We start from the raw sequence: 19,376 nt of genomic DNA, 5'->3' as shown, positions 1-19,376 counted from the left end.
TTTTGTGCTTTATACACACCAGAAGCTATGCCATTAAAATATTTATTTAAAATCAAATTGCAGAAAATAGTGTGTGATACATTATGTAACACTTAACAATTAATAGAACCCTTAGAGACTGCGTAGCAGGATTAGAAACTGGAAGAATATTGCTTGTGATATTGATTTTAGTTTGGAGGATTAGAGCAATACACAGATCATATAACTCTTTACAGCCAAGGTCCTCCAGATCTTTAGTTTCTACGAAATTAGACTAGGTTGACCACTACCACAGTTTAAGAATTCTACGTTCCCATTTTTAACCAGAAGCCGACCTATGTTTTAATGTATTGTACAGTATATTTTCCTCAAAGCAATATTCACTTGTTTGGTCCCATTACGAGGTGAAGGAACAATGTACATAAAGGAAAAGCATACTTACTGTAATAGTTTAGTGTTTTGCGTTAACTCTCCTGTCTGGGGAAAGCCTGGCTGAAAGGTGAAGAGTGCTAAACCCCCCTCCCTAATGAGGAATAAACCAGGGAGGCTGCTACAAGGGTGAAGCTGGGGTGGAGGGAGTGGAGTTAGAAAAAAGATGTGCAGCAGGCAAGTCTTCATGTGTAAGAGAACGGAAGTGCCAGATTAGAATTTGACCTGCTCCCGAACGTCTGTTTAACATCTCCATACGTCAATGACTTCCAGAAGGAAAAGCAAATAACTTTTAGCTGGTGCTTCACTCTCCATATGATTAAAATGAAATCCATAATGCATTTACTGTAGGTGTTCCCAGGAACTGGGGAGGGCAGGAATGTTAAAGGAGGCAGAAAGAAAACTCCTCAAGTGTGATTGTATGTAAATGTGTGATCTTTAGCCAGGCTATGAGAACTATACAAAACACACAACTTCAAAAATAAAATCTTTAAACTGTTTTATGAAAACAGCACCATCAAATTTGCCCATTACAAATTCACATCTGGAGTCACCTGAAGGCAATAGGAGTTTGTATTGTTTCAGTGCAACAGTGAGCTACCTAAATGTGTCCGATGTTTTCAAGACCTGTTTTGTTGCACTTAAAGGGCTGCTACACTATTCTCTCTTGTTGCTTCTGATTATATATTTTCTAGATAAGCTTAACAAATTAGAGACGTTTTCTTATAACACCATCCAAAAGCAAATGAACACTCAGATTAGTGTTGAAAAAAATAAAACACACAAAGCTTCACTATTGCCCTTCACAAGATATGCAGCACTAATGTAATTCCCATCCTTGCAGTTTTCCTTACAGTCAACTAAGAAGTCGTTAGAAGCTGACAGCTTGAAAAAATTACCTTTGTGCTTGGCTTACTGTTTACTGCCCAGAGTCAATATGTGGTTTGAAGTTATTCTGGTGCCATTGGTATTCTAGACTGGTAAATCATACCTCCAGGTCCCGATTGCTCCACTTCTGGTTTTACTTTCAACCAGATTTTATTTTTTTTTAATCCTGAATGATCTCTTTAATAGACTTTGAGCTTTTAGCCTGTGGTACTGTGGGTATTTGGTCCAAGGCAGTAAAGATTATTATTTATAACTAAATTATATTTAATCTATAACCTTGTAAATGGAAGGCTGTAGTTCAAATCCTAGGTGAGACACTGCAGTTGTACCCTTAAGCAAGGTAATTCACCAGAATTGTTCCACTAAAAGTGTCCACCTGTATAAATGGGTGTAAATGTAAGTTACCTTGGTATCAGCTTTTAACTAATTACAAATTAGTAATTAATTAGCAATGTGGGGAAGGGGTCTGTATTTAATACAAGTTTTAGATCTTCAAGTAAAATCAAAAGTCCAGTCTCAATATGATTTCCGAGTTGAAATCAACTAATAAATACATCTGTACAAGGGCCTTTTATAATACTCATCGATAAATTGCACTAAAAGTGAACTGATACCATTAGTTCCTTTTTACTAATGGTATCAGTTACCATTAGTAACTGATACTAATCAGTATCAGGAGAGAAGTGTGATGAACTACTTTTGTTGTACTGTCCCTTTAAATTCTTAAAGCCTAAAACCCCAATAGCATAACAAACCTGGTTACTGCAGGTCGAGTAAAAAAATAAATCTAACATCATTTAATACCTTACAATACAGCTATCACAATTTCAGAAATGTTTCCAATATTGACGTATACACAGACCGTGGGGTTCCTGGCTCCTTTTCCTTCCTGCATAACATTCACTCCACTTAACTTTGTATTTATCATACTTTGTCAGAGACAAATACATACAGAATGCAGTAACGAGATAAGTCCTTTTCTTCTCAAAGTTTTAAAGCCAGCAAGTATTAATGTCATCTGTAGATTAGCAGTCAACAGGAACCCTCTCATTGGCCAGTGTTATCAGATCTTTATCTGTGACTTCTCCTGCGTATCTGGAATAAACCAGAAAATTACATTCCTAATTACAGCAGGGCTCGCAACCTACTATGGTAAGGAGGAATATGCTTCTAGGAAACTGAGAAATGATACTACATTCCTTTCCTCCAAATACATGCATAAGTAAAATAACAAAACATGCGAAGGCAATAAGCTGTTCTTTTCTACTATCTATTAACTGTCAGCCACCACAGCTAATAAATAGGAGACAAAATTCTGTAGTCACTACCCAACCCCTTTACCCCAGCGTACTAGACCACCTGAGTCGCAGAGTGCACGTAGAAAACACTCGGTCTCACACCAAAGCTGAAGCTGAATAAGTGTTTCAGTCACGACTGCCTTGTTTGCACAGCTAGCCGGGACAGAGCACAGCGCAGCAGTACAGGAAAGCTTTTGTCCCTCCAGCGGTGCTCCGGGCAGTAACAAAGCTAATCAATGATCTCTCACTCCTTCTCCCTGGTAGCCTCTCTTTCACAGCGGTGGCTGTACTACTTCTCGAAAGGGATCGTAACCACCACTCTTGAATAGCTCAGCCATGTTCTGTTTTGCACGCATTGTTACTCAAAAAATGCGTTGAACCTATAATAAAGCTACCTTCCTCGGAAAAGAAAACGAAGGAAAAGAAAGAAAACGAAGAACTCGAAAGGAAAACAGCTTCTCTAAAAAGATCAGGGCATAAATAGAACTGTGCCTGAAACTAAATTTCATATCTCGTAAATATATTACTATACATATACCTCGCATGCATAGAACATGTCGACTACACGGTTCTGGTGTAAGACGACTGTATATGACTAGTGGGAAAACAACGTGCGACTATACCCGATGCAATGCAATGCAATTCTGTGACGTACTTATGAATATACACACAAACTCCGACACAATGCAGAATCCCCCAACACAGCCATAACATCTGAAGTCCACAAAAGTTTAAACCTCGCGATGTGCTCTTTAGTTACCAGCGCCCTGCAGAAACGCTGCGCCTGATCGCTTTAGCTAATCAATACGGGCAGGTACTGGCTGCCCAGCCAGAGTGCTGACAACGGAGCGTAAGCAGAACGCAGGAAAGCACGGTGTGTTCGGCAAAGCAACTTCCAGTAGTTATCGTAACAAGAACTGTTCCGTTAAAGACCAGAATTCTATAAATGCATTGTTTTTATTGCTATTGTTGTTTTTCAATAAAGATGAATACCCACAGGGATGAGCATGTTGTCAATTCTCCCGATCAGAGAGAAGGAATGTTCAGGATCAATGGTCAGTTCCCTTCTCGCCTTGCCAGTCAGGGAAACTTAGGTCATCTTCGATCACGTCGACAAAGGCCAGCGGAGAAACTGGCAGCTTTCATGCGGACACCTTCCCTCACAGGCTCGCCTGTGAGTGTAATAAAGTCCACAGCAGATTCTTCACTTTACACATTGTAACAATATCCGCACACAGCCGAACCATTTCTGCGTTGAAGGGGGGGGGGGCGCGCGGTTAAAATTCTTATGTTAATTAATTGGAGAAACACAATCTCCTTGACCGGACTTTTCTCTGACGATGACCTGGATTTTTATTTAGATCAGTGTCGAATTCTAATATCCAGGATCAATGTTCTGATTTACTGACGATATTGTATAACTCATTATACCCTCTTTAACTTGGCACTGTCTACTCTAGAGTAATTGTAAAAAAAATAAAGTAGCCTGCTCAAGTGCTGGAATTGCAACTTCGACACAGCTTTTGGTAAAATCAGACCGATTTACTAGAGCGTTTTACTGGTATTTACGAAGGCCAGGAGGACCGCGCATCTTTCTGGTCATTAAAATACATACAAGACAACGCATGCCACTGTAGAGTTCTTTAAAAATGATCAAACTATTAACATGTACATGTGGACCGAATGGGTATTTAAAAAACTTCGTTTCCTCTGTGTAATCTATAGAGATTATGAAATATTCGTACAGTATATATGTTGTGGTCCGCCTTTAGTAGATCTCTTGTTACACACGGCTGTATTTCAAGCGCTATCTGGATCTGTGTGTCGAATAGTACTTCAAAAAACACTTTATTAATACAAACTCCTTATCGGTGATGGTATTTTTCTCTAATAGTTGGGCTGGGCACTTCTTTAGAGAGCATCTTTCATAGCGATTTAAACATTCGATTCAGGTCAGCTGGCAGCAGAAGAAGTGAAACTATTGAGGAGTTTCTTTACTGCATTAAATCTGCCAAGCATGATAGAAAAACGACCTAATGGTTCACCCTGCAGTATTAAGTAGGAGATCCAGTAAACCTGTCAAAAGATAGATCTGCAATGTAAACTAGAAAAATACTTACCGTATTTGCATTTCCCTTATTTCAGCCCACCTTTTCTTTTCTGGGAACTATAACCACCAATCTGGATGGAAGTCTAATGTAGACAGGTAGACAGAATTAAATTCTGACATATTTCCCTGCTGGTGATGTTTTTTTTGCAATGTAATGCTTGATGGCTTTTAATAGGAGACCAGAAAGTAAAATCCTTCTCGTTTCCACAAGGAGGCATAGCCTCTAAATCCACACTCTTGATTTAAACATTTTTTTTGGAAATCTTTATTAACATGCTTTAAAGTGTTTCGCTGGACAGGGAATGTAAAAACATAAATATTTGTTGAATTATGCATGATTTTTAAACAAAGTATCTAGTATTAAAACTGGGAACAGAGCACAGTCTCAATTAGTGTAACTTTCAATTACCGCTACAAAATGAACAAAGTGCAGTTTTACAGATCTACACACACAGAAAATGTCCCTTTCCCTTGATAGATGGTAAACAGATTATGGAAATTTACCCCAGAAATATATCCTGTTTGGATACATTACACAGTCACATCAACATAGATGTATTTTCAAAATGACTTTAAAAATCAAAGCTGAAAACATTTACACCAAACGTCAGCTGTTTGTTGTTAATTGTGTCTATTCTGTACTGAGAGAGTGATGGATACTGTTTTCCCTGCCTTTGCCATTTTGTGCCACTTGACCCTCTAATATCAAGTCTCTTGCTACACAGAAAGAAATCTCCTCATTATTGTAGTTTGAAACCAAGTGAACAGTACAACTTAATAATAGCTTTATGTGCAGTACTAGAGCACATAAAGTCATCTTCTGTGGAAAGGTTTAAAAGAAAAATAAGCTTGAAGGCATAATACGTGTAGTGTCAAATCGTGTTTGAATCACCCCAACTCAACACTCAGAGACTATTAATTTTAAACATTACATTGTCCACTATATAGTCACAAGCCAAACATCTATGTATTTATTATTCTATTTACATTCTGGACATCTACACAGGCAAAGTGATCTGCTAAAAATTCTGTTATTGCAGTAAACCATATATGTCAACCTTACAATGTAGTGATATTGAAAAGCTACAATTATCCTTTCCATTGTGAGAAGATTAAGATCAAAGGATGCTTAAAGTATTTGAGGAGTGTTATTATCTGAAAAATGTGATTTGACCAGACTTATTAAATATCTGACAGGATTCCCTTCTTATTCCTCCACATTTTTGTGTAGTTTCTTAGCAACACTTCAGATATTACCTGATAGAAGGGTTCTGACTGTGTTCTCCTCATGGGTTTGTGCCAATTAGCAACCCTGTCTGTTACATAAGCCAGTAAAACGTTCAAGTAGCTGTGTCTGTAAAGGATTTCATCCTTTTAAGCCTCTGTCTCAGTTTAAAAAGTGGGGCATTATTCACAGAAAAAAACATCTTAATAGAGGTATATTTGTAAAGTGAATTACCACATTTTGCAGACTGTAAACAAATATGTAATCTGAAAGAGAAGAAACTGAAAATGTATATTCCTTAAAATCTATTGTCAATGTGTAGCAAGTTTAAAATACATAACTTTATCTTTGCCTCAGTAAAACTTAAATAAGCTTAAAATGTATATTTTCCTTATAATCACATTTCATGGTTTAGTTACTTGTAAAATTCAAGTTTATCATCCTCTGTCCCCTTCATTTATTTGGCCAGTATCTAGATCTACTGCATGTTTTTATGCATAATTACATTAGCTACTCTTTGCAAGACCTAATTACATTGGGCCATCAGCTGAGATAACGTTTTTGGTTAAAGTTAACATTTTCATGGCAGTTATAGAAACCCCAAAATATCATACCATTCCCTTTAGCACAGAGTAATGCCAGATTTAAATTAATTTATTTAGGGACTGAAAAATATTTTTGAATATTTTTAATCTTTGAATTCCAAGAATACACTGTATAATCAAACCTGCTGTAAGTCCTAAATCTTCATTTATATTCCTGGAGCAGATTTCTTAATGGACTTCTAAACTTGTTCATGTTCAGAAAAATGTTTGGAACTGAACAAAACTATTAAATGCTAAAAACTAACTAAATGCTGAATCACTCTCAGACATTGTGAAGTCCTCACTCTGTGAAGTAGCACTTTTGCCACCAGGCCTTTGTGAAAAAACAATTTCTGCATTTGAGAGGTTGCATAGATCACAAATATCACATAGTCTGTAAAGTTAGACAACTGCACTGTTTGTACGTTGTACACATTCCTGCTCCATTCACTGTAACCGTATCTGTGACGCAGATTTTCCTATTCTGGTTGTTGTGAATTTTTTATTTCATTTATTGCTATTTGTTCTGTTTTAAAAACCAAATAACTACTTTGAATACGGTCATTAGTTTCCGTTTTGATTAACAGTTTTTCACCTGAATAAATAAAACACACAACAAAAGAATCATGATTCGTCAAAGCAGCAGCAGTGAATAATGGGCTGGGGTCCGTACAACTACACAGGGAGAAATCTGCAACATAAATGATCATGAAACAAAAGAAGCTCCACTCTGTGGTGTTCCGTAGAGGCCTGGACACTGTTCTGAAACACAAGATAAAAAGGGAAGGTTTCAATAATGGGCCGTGTGAGGAATATAAGATCATACACTGCACATACTGTAGTAAGCAGTTTTTCAATTCAATATTTTTCCATTCAAAACTACTTGCATTTTCTATAAAGGGCTGAGAACACCAGGTCCTAATATTTATGTGCATGCAAAAATGAATAAATATACTCTGTGTGAATTACACAGTATTTGTATAATTCTTGATGAAAAGAGGTGAAAGTATCCCTCTAGGTGTTCTGCTTCCTGTACACTGTCATTTAGCCTTTGTCTGCTTCTAGGAAATAGCCACATGCAAAGGAACAGCACATAAATGGCACATTACTTTTGATTTTCATTAACATTCTGCATTAGATGGCATAGCACGCACCACTGTATTTTTCATAAAAATCGCAAGATAAAGAAGTTTTGCCCATTTATTGTCCAGTAACAAAGCCCTTTAATGCAAATAGGACATGTAAATTGACAGATCCATACCAGTTCCTAAATGTAACAAGATGGTTCATTTAAAATACACTACTGACCTTGCTCTTAGTACAAAGCTGACAGCGCCTTAGTCAAGTCGGCAAATGGAATATGTCCTCTGGCCTAGCTGTTGATCCCTTGGAGATATACGTCATGCTGGTATCCTTTCATATGGGAAAGGCATCAAAAGGACACCTTCGTTTTGCTCAGCCTCTTAATCCCATGATACTAAAATATATCTTCCTGTGCTGCATAAGGTGTTATCAGTTTTTTTTTATTTTCAGAATTGAAAGACCAAAGCCAAAACAACTCAGAAAAATGTTGGTAAACTAGGTGCAAATTTGCTAGATCAGCTGGCACTGGTATGAAGAACTGTCTCTGTGTAGCCCATACCTGCACCAAACAGAGCGGCAGTTAACACTCTATTTCCAGAGTCCCGGGTTTGATCACAGACTGTGGTGTGTCTCTTTGTTTGTATATTACTCACATTTTCCCTGGGTGCTCAGATTTCCTCCCTACTACCAAAGAGATGCTGACTTGGTTTGACTGGCTACTCTAAATTTCCTCTTTCTCCCTGGCCCTGTGAGAACTGGCGTCCCGTGTAGGGAGAAAGCAGTCATGTGCTCTCAGTCCTGCCTTGTGCCTTGTGCTTCTGGGAAAGGATCCAGATCACAGTGACCCTCACCAAGATTAGCAGCTTACTGAAAACAGATGGGTGATAAGAATGCCGGAGAGGAGTGACACTCACCTCAAGCCTAGCTCTGTAATGATTATCCTAACATGACACTGGTAATATCAGTCACATTAGTAAATGTGTAGTTGGTTTCCTGGGGGGCCTCTGTCCACAGCGTATTTGTCCATTCCTCACAGGAGAGTTTATATTAAAAATGCTCGTTTCAGTGCACGTTTTTGTGCTAAAGAAGTATGGGGCATGCATGAAACCTACCTATCTAGACCCCAAACATCTATTGCTAGATTTGTTCACAAGTGCTCCACAGTTCATATGCATGGATGCACTAGAGAAGACGAGTAGTGTTGTAAAAGAGAAGGTTCACTAATCTTTAAGGTAGATTAGTCAACACGTCTTGCAGCTGAACATATTCCACATCAAGGATCTGTGGCTGGGAATGGGACAGATGTCACTGATATCCGGACGGCTGCTGCAGAATATGTTAAATTATATTTGCCCAGGCTTCTTCCCATCTACTTAAGAGAACTGAACTGGATCTATTTTGCCCCCTGTGGGGTCACATGGGGACATGGTGGAGTTTTGGTTATTTTCATGCTCTGTATTAAAATCCTCTAAATTGTTATTCTATTAAAAAAAAAGAACAAAGAATTTGTCATAGCTTTGATTAACTCTGACACAAACCTTTTTCTGAAGAAATAATCCCGTACTGATGTAAACCCATGCTTGTTGTTAAGGTCCCTTTTGTTATTTTTGTTTTAATGATATCATGGAAATTACAAAAAAGTCCTAAAAATAATGATTAAACAAAAAGTGTCACAAAAAATTGAGCTAAAGCCATTGTCACTGCTTAACAATAAAGTTGATGATTATTCACAACAAGATCCTAAACATTAAACAAAAACATCCAGTTACAGTAGAAACTCTGCTTAGAAAAAACAATAACAAAAGTACTCCGTAAAAAATAACTTCCTAAAAACTAAGTAAAGGACTGTGAAGAAAGAAGATGTACAGTGGTATATTTTGTCAGTCTTCTATGATGAATTCATAATTTAATTAAGTGTATGGGTTTTTAGTTATACAACAGCAGAAATCCACAGCAATAAAAAAAAAAAATCCACTGGATAGTAAAACCACAAGTCCCATGATGCCTTGTGATGTCCACCAGCTGCTCAGTCCTTGCGCTTGAGGACCAGTGCTGTCACACTGCTCCCAGATCTGCCACCGAACTGGAACTGTGGTGTGGGCAGCTCTTGCAGCAGTTCAAACCCTGGAGGACAGAGACAAACTCTGTCAGAAGGCAAATGGCAGTTTTACCACACATAGGGAACACTCCGCATCAGCGGATCTTTAAAGTTCCCATTTCATGGTTCAGAATAACAGCTGCAGTAACAATAAAGGAAAGCTTTCTTTATTTCTTGAGAAAAGTAAAACAGCCCATGTTTTAGCAATCTGATACAGCTTGCTCAGTGCTGATCAGCTCCTGGCTTTGAGAAGAACAGTCCCTTGTTTTTTTTAAATAGAACTGTTGCACATTACTCATTAGAGACAGAAATAACAGAGAAATTACTGTATCTTTCAGTAAATCATGAAGTATATTACTGAGAGATGTAAGATTCTGGGAACCTCAGTGCTCCGTATTGTCCATTTCTGAAACACCATTGCTCAAAGTGAGAAATATGGCACAACAAAACAAGAAGCATTTGGTTTTCTAAGGTTTGCCACTCACTAGAAAACCTGTCTCTAACTCCAAGTCTGGACAAAACAAATGCTTATAGTTGTTCATGTATCTTCAATCAGTGACAAAAATTTATAGTAAATAAATCAAAGGCTAGAAAACTATATCCCAATGGGTTAATAATTGAGGAAAATAAAGGGGAAAGAAAGCACTCCGTAAAGCAATTTCAGAACAGGATCCATCTAAAGAAAATGAATGTGGGATGAGCCTTTCAGAGTCAGTTTGGTACAGCAACATCCACAATCTAGTATGATTTTAGTTAGATAGACATCCGTTTATAATGGGCAGATCCAGGTTTACTGCAGTATGGCAACATTTGTTTACAAATGTCAATCCTGGTTCTCGGTGTACTGTGCTTTTGTTTAGCTCTAAATCAAAAAACAAAATCTAAAATCAAATAAGTCTTCTAACCAGCAGTAAGTAAAAGGCTTGGCAGAACTGCTGCATGATATGTGTAAGCATGTGCTAATATGGATACCATAAAATACTGGTAGAAAATGGAAAAGGGGATTCAGGAACAAGTATTATAATGTAGGGTTATAATCACTTTACAATTTAACGAAGCTTTTTTGCCAAAAGTGAAAGCAAGAAAAGGTATGAGTGTTTGTAACACATAGAAAGAGGAGGAAAGCAGATATTTAGATCTATTACAGCATTCAAAATCCACTTAAAGGTTAAAGTTTTACCATTTGACATGCGATGCAAAAATATTTCACATAGAACTTAATCTGCAGCATGAGCATGACAGTTCAGCATTGCAGATTTAAGGGCCGTATATGATTATTAAGCAGAGTTGGAGGTGTACCTCTGTTCTGTTTATTGGTACGGGAGAAATAAACATAACAAGACCCCTTCCTTACAATAAAGACCTTGCAGAGGGTCATAGACAAGAGAGGGTCTACCTGCATAATAAATTAAAGCACAGGAAAAAAAGAATATTAGGTCAAGAGAGGAAGGCAGAAGAGAGCATTGTAATGGAGACTAAAATAAATGTTATTTTCAACATTGCAACAAGAAAACAACAGTAAAGAATGACAGATAATGTCCCAGGGATAATAATGCAGAAACATTCAGATGAGGAAAGGGACAAAGCTGATGCATTAAATATAACACTTCCCTCAGCTTGAGGAACAGCAATGTTCTATACTACATAATATTAGCACTGAAGAATGTTGCCAGCTCTAAAAGCACTAATGAGAAACTGAAATCTCAGGGGTAAGATGGTATTCTTCCAATCGTTCTTAAAGAAACAAAAGACGTTATGATTGCTTTTGCAGCAGGCACTGAAAGGGGTAATACCCACTGACTCAAGAATTGCTAATGTCACACCATCCATAAAAAGGAAAACTGAAGTGAACCCAGACCAACAAATCTTACTAATCTGTCAGGTTATTAAAATGATAATAACAGCCCATCTCGATGACTCAGTGGACATCAGCATATTTTTTTTTTTTGCTTCAGGAACTTGTTAGACTTCTTCAAACAACAGCAGAAATGGATACACAGAGCATGTTATGCGTTTGGGCCTTACATAATTCAGGACATCACTGAAACTCTGGATCCTACAAGATCAGGCCGCTGCTTCAATTTCCAGTCATGTACCAGAAGTGGACTGCAAAACGTAAAACTGCAGCAGTTGGTGTCGCTGCATGTCACAGAATGTAAGGGCTTCTTTCAGAATCTCGGGATTTCACAGTACAGTCAGCAAGTGGGATTTAAAGCGCAGCTTAGTTTTTTTTTCCTGACTTCCCTCCCCTATAGCAGAAAGTATGTCTGTATCTCCCTACCTAGAGATATGTTAAAGGATTATGCGTTGCATCACTCAGATTCGTTGTACCATCTCATAACTTCAGATCAATCTTCTCCATAATAAAATCACTAACAAAACTTAAGTTAAATTAAACAAAGTCCCATCCCATTTCCTCTTTCCTGCAGTTAGATCACATGTATAAAGCAAGACCAAGTGACGTGAAATACCAGAGAGGGGAAGAGAATGATCTGATCTCAAAAGTAAAACACCAAGTGATGGGTGTTAAATTCGCAGAAAGAAATGTGACTCATTCTGAACCTGTCAAGCTATTCTCAAGTGCAGAAACACAATAAGGGAAACCACATAATTGAGCTTGAACTGATTTTTTTGTGTGAAAACGGTTGCTCTTCTGGTAAAGCATGCCAAAGAATTTTCTTTTGTACGAATGTATAGTTATGATAAAGTACTTCTATACATTATACAGAATAACACTACAGTGTTTAACATTTAAACTTATTCATGACATTCTAATTTTATGTTTACAGAATTTTACAACCAGGAATCAGATGGGTGTTGCAGTAGTTAGCATTGCTGCCCCACAGCACTGAGGCCTTGGGTTCAATTGTGGGCCTGGGGTGCCATCTGCATGGAGCTCGTAAGTTCTGCACGTGTTCAAGTGGGTTTTTCTCTGGGTGCTCCGGTCTCCTCCCATATTCCAAAGACATACAGGTAGGTCAACTGGCGTGTGGGAACCTGGCCCTGGAGTGAGTCTGTGTGTGTCTGTGTGCCCTGTGATGAGCTGGCGTCCCATCCAGGGTGTACCTTGCCTTGCACCCCTTGCTTGCAGGGACAGGCTGTGGCTCCCCCTGACCCTCAGTTGGATGCAGACAGTCAGAAAGGAGATGGATGGTCACAACCAAATGTGGTAAGTTACAAAATGTACTTTCCTGCAATACATCTTACTTTGCCCACAACTTAAAACAATTTTTTCTCCATTTTTGCCACATATTAGTAAGGAAGTAGAAGTATACAGAAAATAAGGGAGAATGCTCAAACTGGAGCGATGTCATTAGTGGAGTACAACAGGGTCTGTTTTAGGACCACTGCTCAACCCAATTTATATCAATATCAATGTAGATTCTGACTGAATTAATAAACTACTGAAATTTTTAGATGACAATCTAGGAGGATCGGGAAACACCGTACAAATGACAAAGTAATTTAGACAGAATTAAAGTCTAACTGCTCACAGATGTTATTTAGTGCAGATAAGTTTGGGGTATGTCTGGCAGGTAATAAACACACACGTATATTATATCCATTAAATGGGAGAGTGCTTAAAGAAGCTACTTATGAAAAAGATATTTGTGTTGACATTTTCATCTTATGGATACTGCAAAGAAGCAATACATTTGACAAAAGGAATATCGTGAATTAATAGTACAAGATACTAGTAAATCCACATTTAGAATACTGTATACAAAAAAGGTCACTTTGTTACAAAGAAAATGTTACTGATCATGTATTAGTCCAGAAAAGGGCTAAATTATACATTCCCAGGCTGAAAGAAATGTCCTGCATTGACAGGGCAAAAGAACTAAATCTTCTAGTCTTCATCGCATGAGACTAGGAGATTACCTAACTTCAGCATTCAAATTCCTTATAAGCATTGACAAAGTCAGAACTGAAAAACCAATCAGGTGACAAAAATGAAAACTACTTGGGAATGTATTTAATACTGATAATACCAATAAGGCTTGTTGGAATCAGAAACTAGATACCAAGCCATGTTGTTGAAGCTGATACACAGGCACTAGATCTTTGAATCAATTAATTACTATGAAACAAACTAAATAGGCTGAATGGCCCTGCCTTATCTGCTAACTATATTATGTTATCAAATTCATCTTGAGCAATTAAACCAATAAATGATTTGATACAGGCCTCAGTAGAAATGAAAACAGACCTCATGGCACTTTGGGAGGAACGGTAGAGATACTGAATAGGTGAGAATAAAATCTTTTGTGGAAAAGGGACTGACTATGCTTGCACATACCTAAAAAATATACAGGAACCTTGAAAGAACAAGCAGGTGTCAGACTGCTTTTACTGTCCCTTCTGCTGGATGTGAAAGACGCTGGAAAGGTTGGTCATCAGAAGTTTCTTTTGATTCTGTGCTCTGCTGGGCACTAACACTCACCCTCACTGAAGACGTGTAACAGCTGCTCCCTGGTCCAGTTGCAGGAGGTAATGAGAAACAGCCCTTCCTGTTTCAGGACTGAACGCAGGGCCTGCGCATACCGTGTCGTTCCCTGGGCTGTGCTGTCCGGATTCAGGCTGATAGCATCAAATGTACCCTTGTCGATGCACACGTCAAATGCGCCCAGTGTGGCAGAAGGGTATAGGAAGTCCTGCTCCTGAAATTGCACAGGAAGATGGAGATTAACAATATTCTTACAGATACTATGTATGCAGATCACTGAATTATTAAAGTTGGGAATCCCAAAGAAATAGTGGAAATGTCAACAATACTTCCTTACCCATGTTATGAAAAACAGCATTTTCCACGGCCATACACACCAGCAGACTTTATACATTTATACAGCCACACGTTGGCCATTTGAATATGGCAAGGCTAAATGTTTTATATAGATATATTAAAAGAGCCAACAAAACACATTTAGTCATGAAATATGCTAGCTTGAATATCATGAAAAACAAAGATGGATGAATTACAATTTACCAGACTTTAAACTCTATCTGAGCCCTTGTATCCTTCGTGGCACACCTCAGCCCTAAGCTCTCCAGGACCAGACAGTCTGCTCTCCTCTTTACCTGCCACTCCTCTCTCACCACTGCAGCTGCTAAGATAAACAGTGAATGAAAGGGGGCTTTATCCAGCCAACACACCGAACCCCAGATCTCCAAGGTGTACTTTGGTCTGATTTTTTATATATACACACAACTCAGCCAAAGCAACCACACACTCAATGTGAAGTTCAAACGTTGTTTTTTTTTATTATTTCACTGAGGCTCCGCGTGGTGCATGTACAAAAACTCTGGAGCGGCAGATTCAATTGCTGCTGGTTAATAAGATTACATTTTAGTTTTCTGTGCCCTCACTTTGTAATTTAGGGACAGGGTCATTTTTCAGACTCAAACACATCATAGAAATTGTTAGCATGTGTCCTCCTAGGAAATCCCACTTAGTGCAAATCTTCACCTCACTTTCATTTCCGATGAATTCTGCACACGTTTTTGGAGGCTGAAAGCTCACACAGCTGAGGACACTGGAGCCCTGTGTTCTCCCCTCTGTGAGGAGTCGCTCCGAGGTGAGCTCTCTCCACAGTGTATGCCAACACGCCACATCGCAGACCCTGAAAGGACTTCAGTGAGCCCACAGTCAATATTTACTTCATGGCAATGCATAACTCCTGGCATCCGCCTCCTGAACAGAGCCAAAATGATTAAGAACAGTGGTATGTAAGAGTGAAACCAAAAAGGCTTATGCATGGTTACAGTTATCTACATAGCAAAGAAAATAAATAAATAAACTCATTCTTGCATGAGGGGGGAGTAAAGGTATTTTTTTGGCAATGTTAGTTACTTTGCCTCCTGCACTTTTCATTTTCCTCTTTCTTTTTTACGTCCTGTAAGAGTAAACAAACCCCAGCTCTCTGCAAGCTGGGAACACTCCTCCAGCATGCTCTTAGTGGTGAAAGCCGGACTCTATCGCTGGCCACTGTGTGGCAGTGCTGCTGGTGAATAGCTTGTTCTGTAGTCTGGGTTGGAAGGCCGGAGGAAATTAACAAAAATATTAGTAGGCTGGCGGAGAAGTCAAGAAAAACAAAGCTTTGGTAAAAAAAAATTCTAAACCTACTATGTTTTTTATCTTCCAATATTAAGTGGTGTTTTCTGTAGGTCTTCCCTCTCTAACATTTCAAGAATTTGGAATATCAAAAAGGTCTGATTTAAAATTATTTTCATGTGCATATTTGACCAATATTAATAATACATAATTCAGAGCTGTGTATTCCATATTGTGGTTATAAAATAGAATGTATTTGTAGTTAGTGCTATACCTCAAAGGCAGACCAGCTTAAAAATTCTGTACAAGTGCTAGTTTGTGCAGGCACATATGGCATCTTTATTTTTCAATCCTGGAACTTCACTTTGCTGAAGTGTTTATCAGGTTGCAATGTTGAGATACACAAAGCACCTAATGTGATTAGATTTCAAGCATTTATTCATTTGTGAAGGTCAGAAACAATCTGAAAAACCTTTGGACCCAGCATTGCAAAAAAAGGACATGGATTGACTGTCATGGAGAAACAACACAGAGTCTAAAATAGGAGAAATGTGCTATATCACTGTAAGACAACAATGTTAACAGGCTGTCATGTTGTTAAAGAGGAAATGTTCTACTTAGGACTCTCAACCCAATCAGAGCAATACTGCCACCTATGTCTGAGATGTAGAATAACATATGTAGAAAAAGCTATAATGTATAAAATAGCTAAGTGGTAGCAGATCAGATTTGGTATAGCCATCTTTTAATTTTCTACAAAATTGAGCATGGAGTCTTCACAATTCAGAGTATGCTTTTAAAAATGTTTCACTGCAGAACTGTTACTAACTTTAGGGACACCTGAAGCAAGATCAACCACGACTCAGATAATGATGTCAACAAAAACAGTCAAAAGAATGTTAAAAACAGTTCTAAATTCAATGGAATTTGAAAAAAACTTCATTCTAATTCATATTTTTTGTACAGAATTCTGCATGTTTTTGGAATATGATGATAATTGCATTGGGAAATTATCATATCAATCTTTAGTTACTCTGAGCTCAGATGATTTGGGTTATAGCAATAAATGACACTAAAAATAAAGAATCCACTCTTTTTGCCACTTAATAAAAAGAGGTTAAACAACAGATTAAATAAACACAAAGCTGTATGGAATGTCCCTGAAGCTGTTTACTCTCTAAATTGTATATATGGAACTGTATTGTAGGAAAATGTACCTGCACGTTGACATCTGACAGCCCCTCCTTCTCCAGTATGTGTCTGGCAAGGTCTACCGAAACAGCTGAATAATCTATTCCAGTTAGATTTTTAAATCCACATTTTGCCTTAAAGAAAAACAAAAGGGTATTTTAACAGGTATCAGGTAAAACAGGTTATTTCTGATTATGCACAGCACCCAGAATTCCTGAGTGTTCCACTGCAACGACGCACACCTTTTAAAACCTGCAGAACACTGTCGTGACTGCTTACAAATCACCACCAGCAATCAGCATTAACTCCAGTACAGCTGTCTGTGCAGACAGTATCGTTCTAAATAACTGACAAAAACACAATCCATGGGACAGTGAGACGAAAAAATAAGCCAATTTTTTAAGGAAACCCAATGTACCAGAGAAACAACAATACTTTACCATCTCCCTTATTAAGAGACGTAATAGGAGTTTACACAGAGGAAACTATACTGTGGAATCAGCATTTAAGATACATAAGAAGTTAATCTGCAAACAAGGAGAGAGACTATTCAAGCCATCTAGCTTCTCTGACAGCTAGGAAGAGCTGCAGGGTTTCATAAATTGAGCAAAGAAGTAAAAACTCAACCCTAATCTAAAGGTTGCAGGATTGTGACGAGAAAAACTGTTAAACAAGGTGAGTGAGACAGGAATCTCCCACTTCACAGAATTGTCACAGCATGGAAAGGAAATAAATTACCAGTTCCACAAGGAAAACTCCATTTCCTGTTCCAATATCAAGAACAGCAGCATTGTGTGGTATTTTTTCCTTCTTTAGCCATTTGATAATACGCTCCATACTTTCCTCTCCAAACCTGGGGATGATATAAAACACTAAATGGATTATGTGAAAATCTGTTCTCAAATTATTACTATTACTATTACCTCTATCACACACAAGATGTCACATTTCAATGTTATTGATATAATAATCATCATAATTCCTTACACTTATATAGCGCTTTTGTGGACACTCCACTCAAAGTGCTTTACAGGTAATGTTCCTCCACCACCAATGTGCAGCCCCACCTGGATGAAGCGACAGCAGCCATAGTGCACCAGTACACTCACCTCACACCAGCTATCAGTGAGGAGGAGAACAGAGTGATGAAGCCAGTTCAGAGATGGGGATTATTAGGAGGCCATGACTGGTAAAGGCCAGGGGAAATTTTGGGCAGGACACCGGGGTTACACCCCTACTCTTTTTGAGAAAAGCCCTAGGGTTTTTCATCCCAACAGAGAGTCAGGACCTCATCCAAAGGATGGCGCCTTTTTACAGTATAACATCCCCATCACTATAAAGGGGCATTAGGACTCACACAGACTGCAGGGTGAGTGCTCCCTACTGACCAGGCTTACACCTGCCTACAGTAGTTTCAATGGGCTGCCAGTTGTGAGTTGCAGGTTGATATAGCTGCTAGTATTCAAGTATTGTATAAACAAGTAAATACTGATATTGAAGTACCAACACACCAAGCAGTATGACAAAACGCGTTTACCAGATCTCACCGACATCCCCTATGTCCTTGAAATTCTGCAGTTCTCTTGTGTAGGCATCATCCCAACTGCAAAGCATAAAGTGACATCTTGTAAGCGGCGCCCCGATGAGACTTTTTGATCATCAAGTTACTAGAAAAAAAACCATCCCGAATAGCATCTTCTCGTTTGTAAACATTTTTAAAAGCACAAGCTTTTGCAAAGAACTCCTTCTCGACCGCGAAATCTTGGTTAACTTAAAAATCTGATCATTTCCAACCATTCATCTTAAAACCGTTGCACAACTATTGTAGACCTTCTCGTGAAACAAAATGATTGTTTGTATGCTTGCATTATAGTTTTTTGTTTAATTTTGCAGTACTTAACTTTGTAGCTTTAGTTTACCAGACTGCTTTAAAAAAAAATTTTATGATACAGATACAACTGCATGCTGTTACCGTAGAATTATTTTAAAAGCAGCACCCTGCTAAGTCGTTTTCGTAAGAATTTACACGACTAAACAGCCAATTCGCATTTCACAACAAATGTTACTTTTCACGTTTACAACTTTTACGTACTATTCCTTAGTTCCCAACTTTGACGGTGTAAAATCGCGAGCATCTTCTCCGCTCTCCAAACCATGTGCGCAACCCGTAGAATCCATGAAATCTGAGGGAACTAAAACGTATTGATTGACAGGAAACACACCTTCTTAGAGGACTTCCAAACAGCCATATTTGAGACGGGCGGATACAGCTTGTAAACTTAGAGGGGGCTGTTAAAACGTATTATAAAATGCATACCATTTTCATTTTAAATCATCCATATTGTCACCTACTGATTATCGCCATGAGTAATAACGACAACAATAGCAAGGCTGTTTTACGTTTCCTACCTTGGTAATAATTAACTTTCAATCTAAATT

At 38.2% G+C, this 19,376-nt stretch overlaps 2 protein-coding genes across 4 annotated transcripts in view; both read right to left on the bottom strand.

The window, feature by feature from the left end:
- Positions 1 to 3,812, bottom strand: part of fam53b (family with sequence similarity 53 member B) — a 40,325-nt gene extending 36,513 nt beyond the window's left edge. For both annotated transcript variants that reach the window (XM_006630520.3, XM_015346819.2), the window contains exon 1: positions 3,592 to 3,812. The gene's annotated coding sequence lies outside the window, so the exon portion shown is untranslated. The remainder of the gene's footprint in view (positions 1 to 3,591) is intronic.
- Positions 3,813 to 7,712: 3,900 nt separating this feature from the next.
- Positions 7,713 to 19,299, bottom strand: eef1akmt2 (EEF1A lysine methyltransferase 2). Of its 2 annotated transcripts, none has more exons than XM_015346944.2 (6): positions 19,160 to 19,299; positions 18,475 to 18,540; positions 17,676 to 17,790; positions 16,964 to 17,071; positions 14,139 to 14,355; positions 7,713 to 9,720 (listed from the first exon to the last, which is right to left on the bottom strand). In XM_015346944.2, exons 3-6 carry the CDS (start codon positions 17,772 to 17,774, stop codon positions 9,623 to 9,625), a joined length of 522 nt encoding a protein of 173 aa, XP_015202430.1. In that variant the 5' UTR covers positions 17,775 to 17,790; positions 18,475 to 18,540; positions 19,160 to 19,299; the 3' UTR covers positions 7,713 to 9,622. The 2 variants fall into 2 exon arrangements, with proteins under 2 accessions (XP_015202430.1, XP_006630582.1); XM_006630519.3 differs by lacking the exon at positions 19,160 to 19,299 and adding an exon at positions 19,030 to 19,153.
- Between the last annotated feature and the right edge of the window lie 77 nt (positions 19,300 to 19,376).

This window comes from Lepisosteus oculatus, chromosome 4 (genome assembly GCF_040954835.1).
Source record: "Lepisosteus oculatus isolate fLepOcu1 chromosome 4, fLepOcu1.hap2, whole genome shotgun sequence".
Lineage (NCBI taxonomy): Eukaryota > Metazoa > Chordata > Actinopteri > Semionotiformes > Lepisosteidae > Lepisosteus > Lepisosteus oculatus.
Note: the sequence above shows the minus strand (reverse complement) of the source record. Positions and strands in the feature narration are given on the sequence as shown.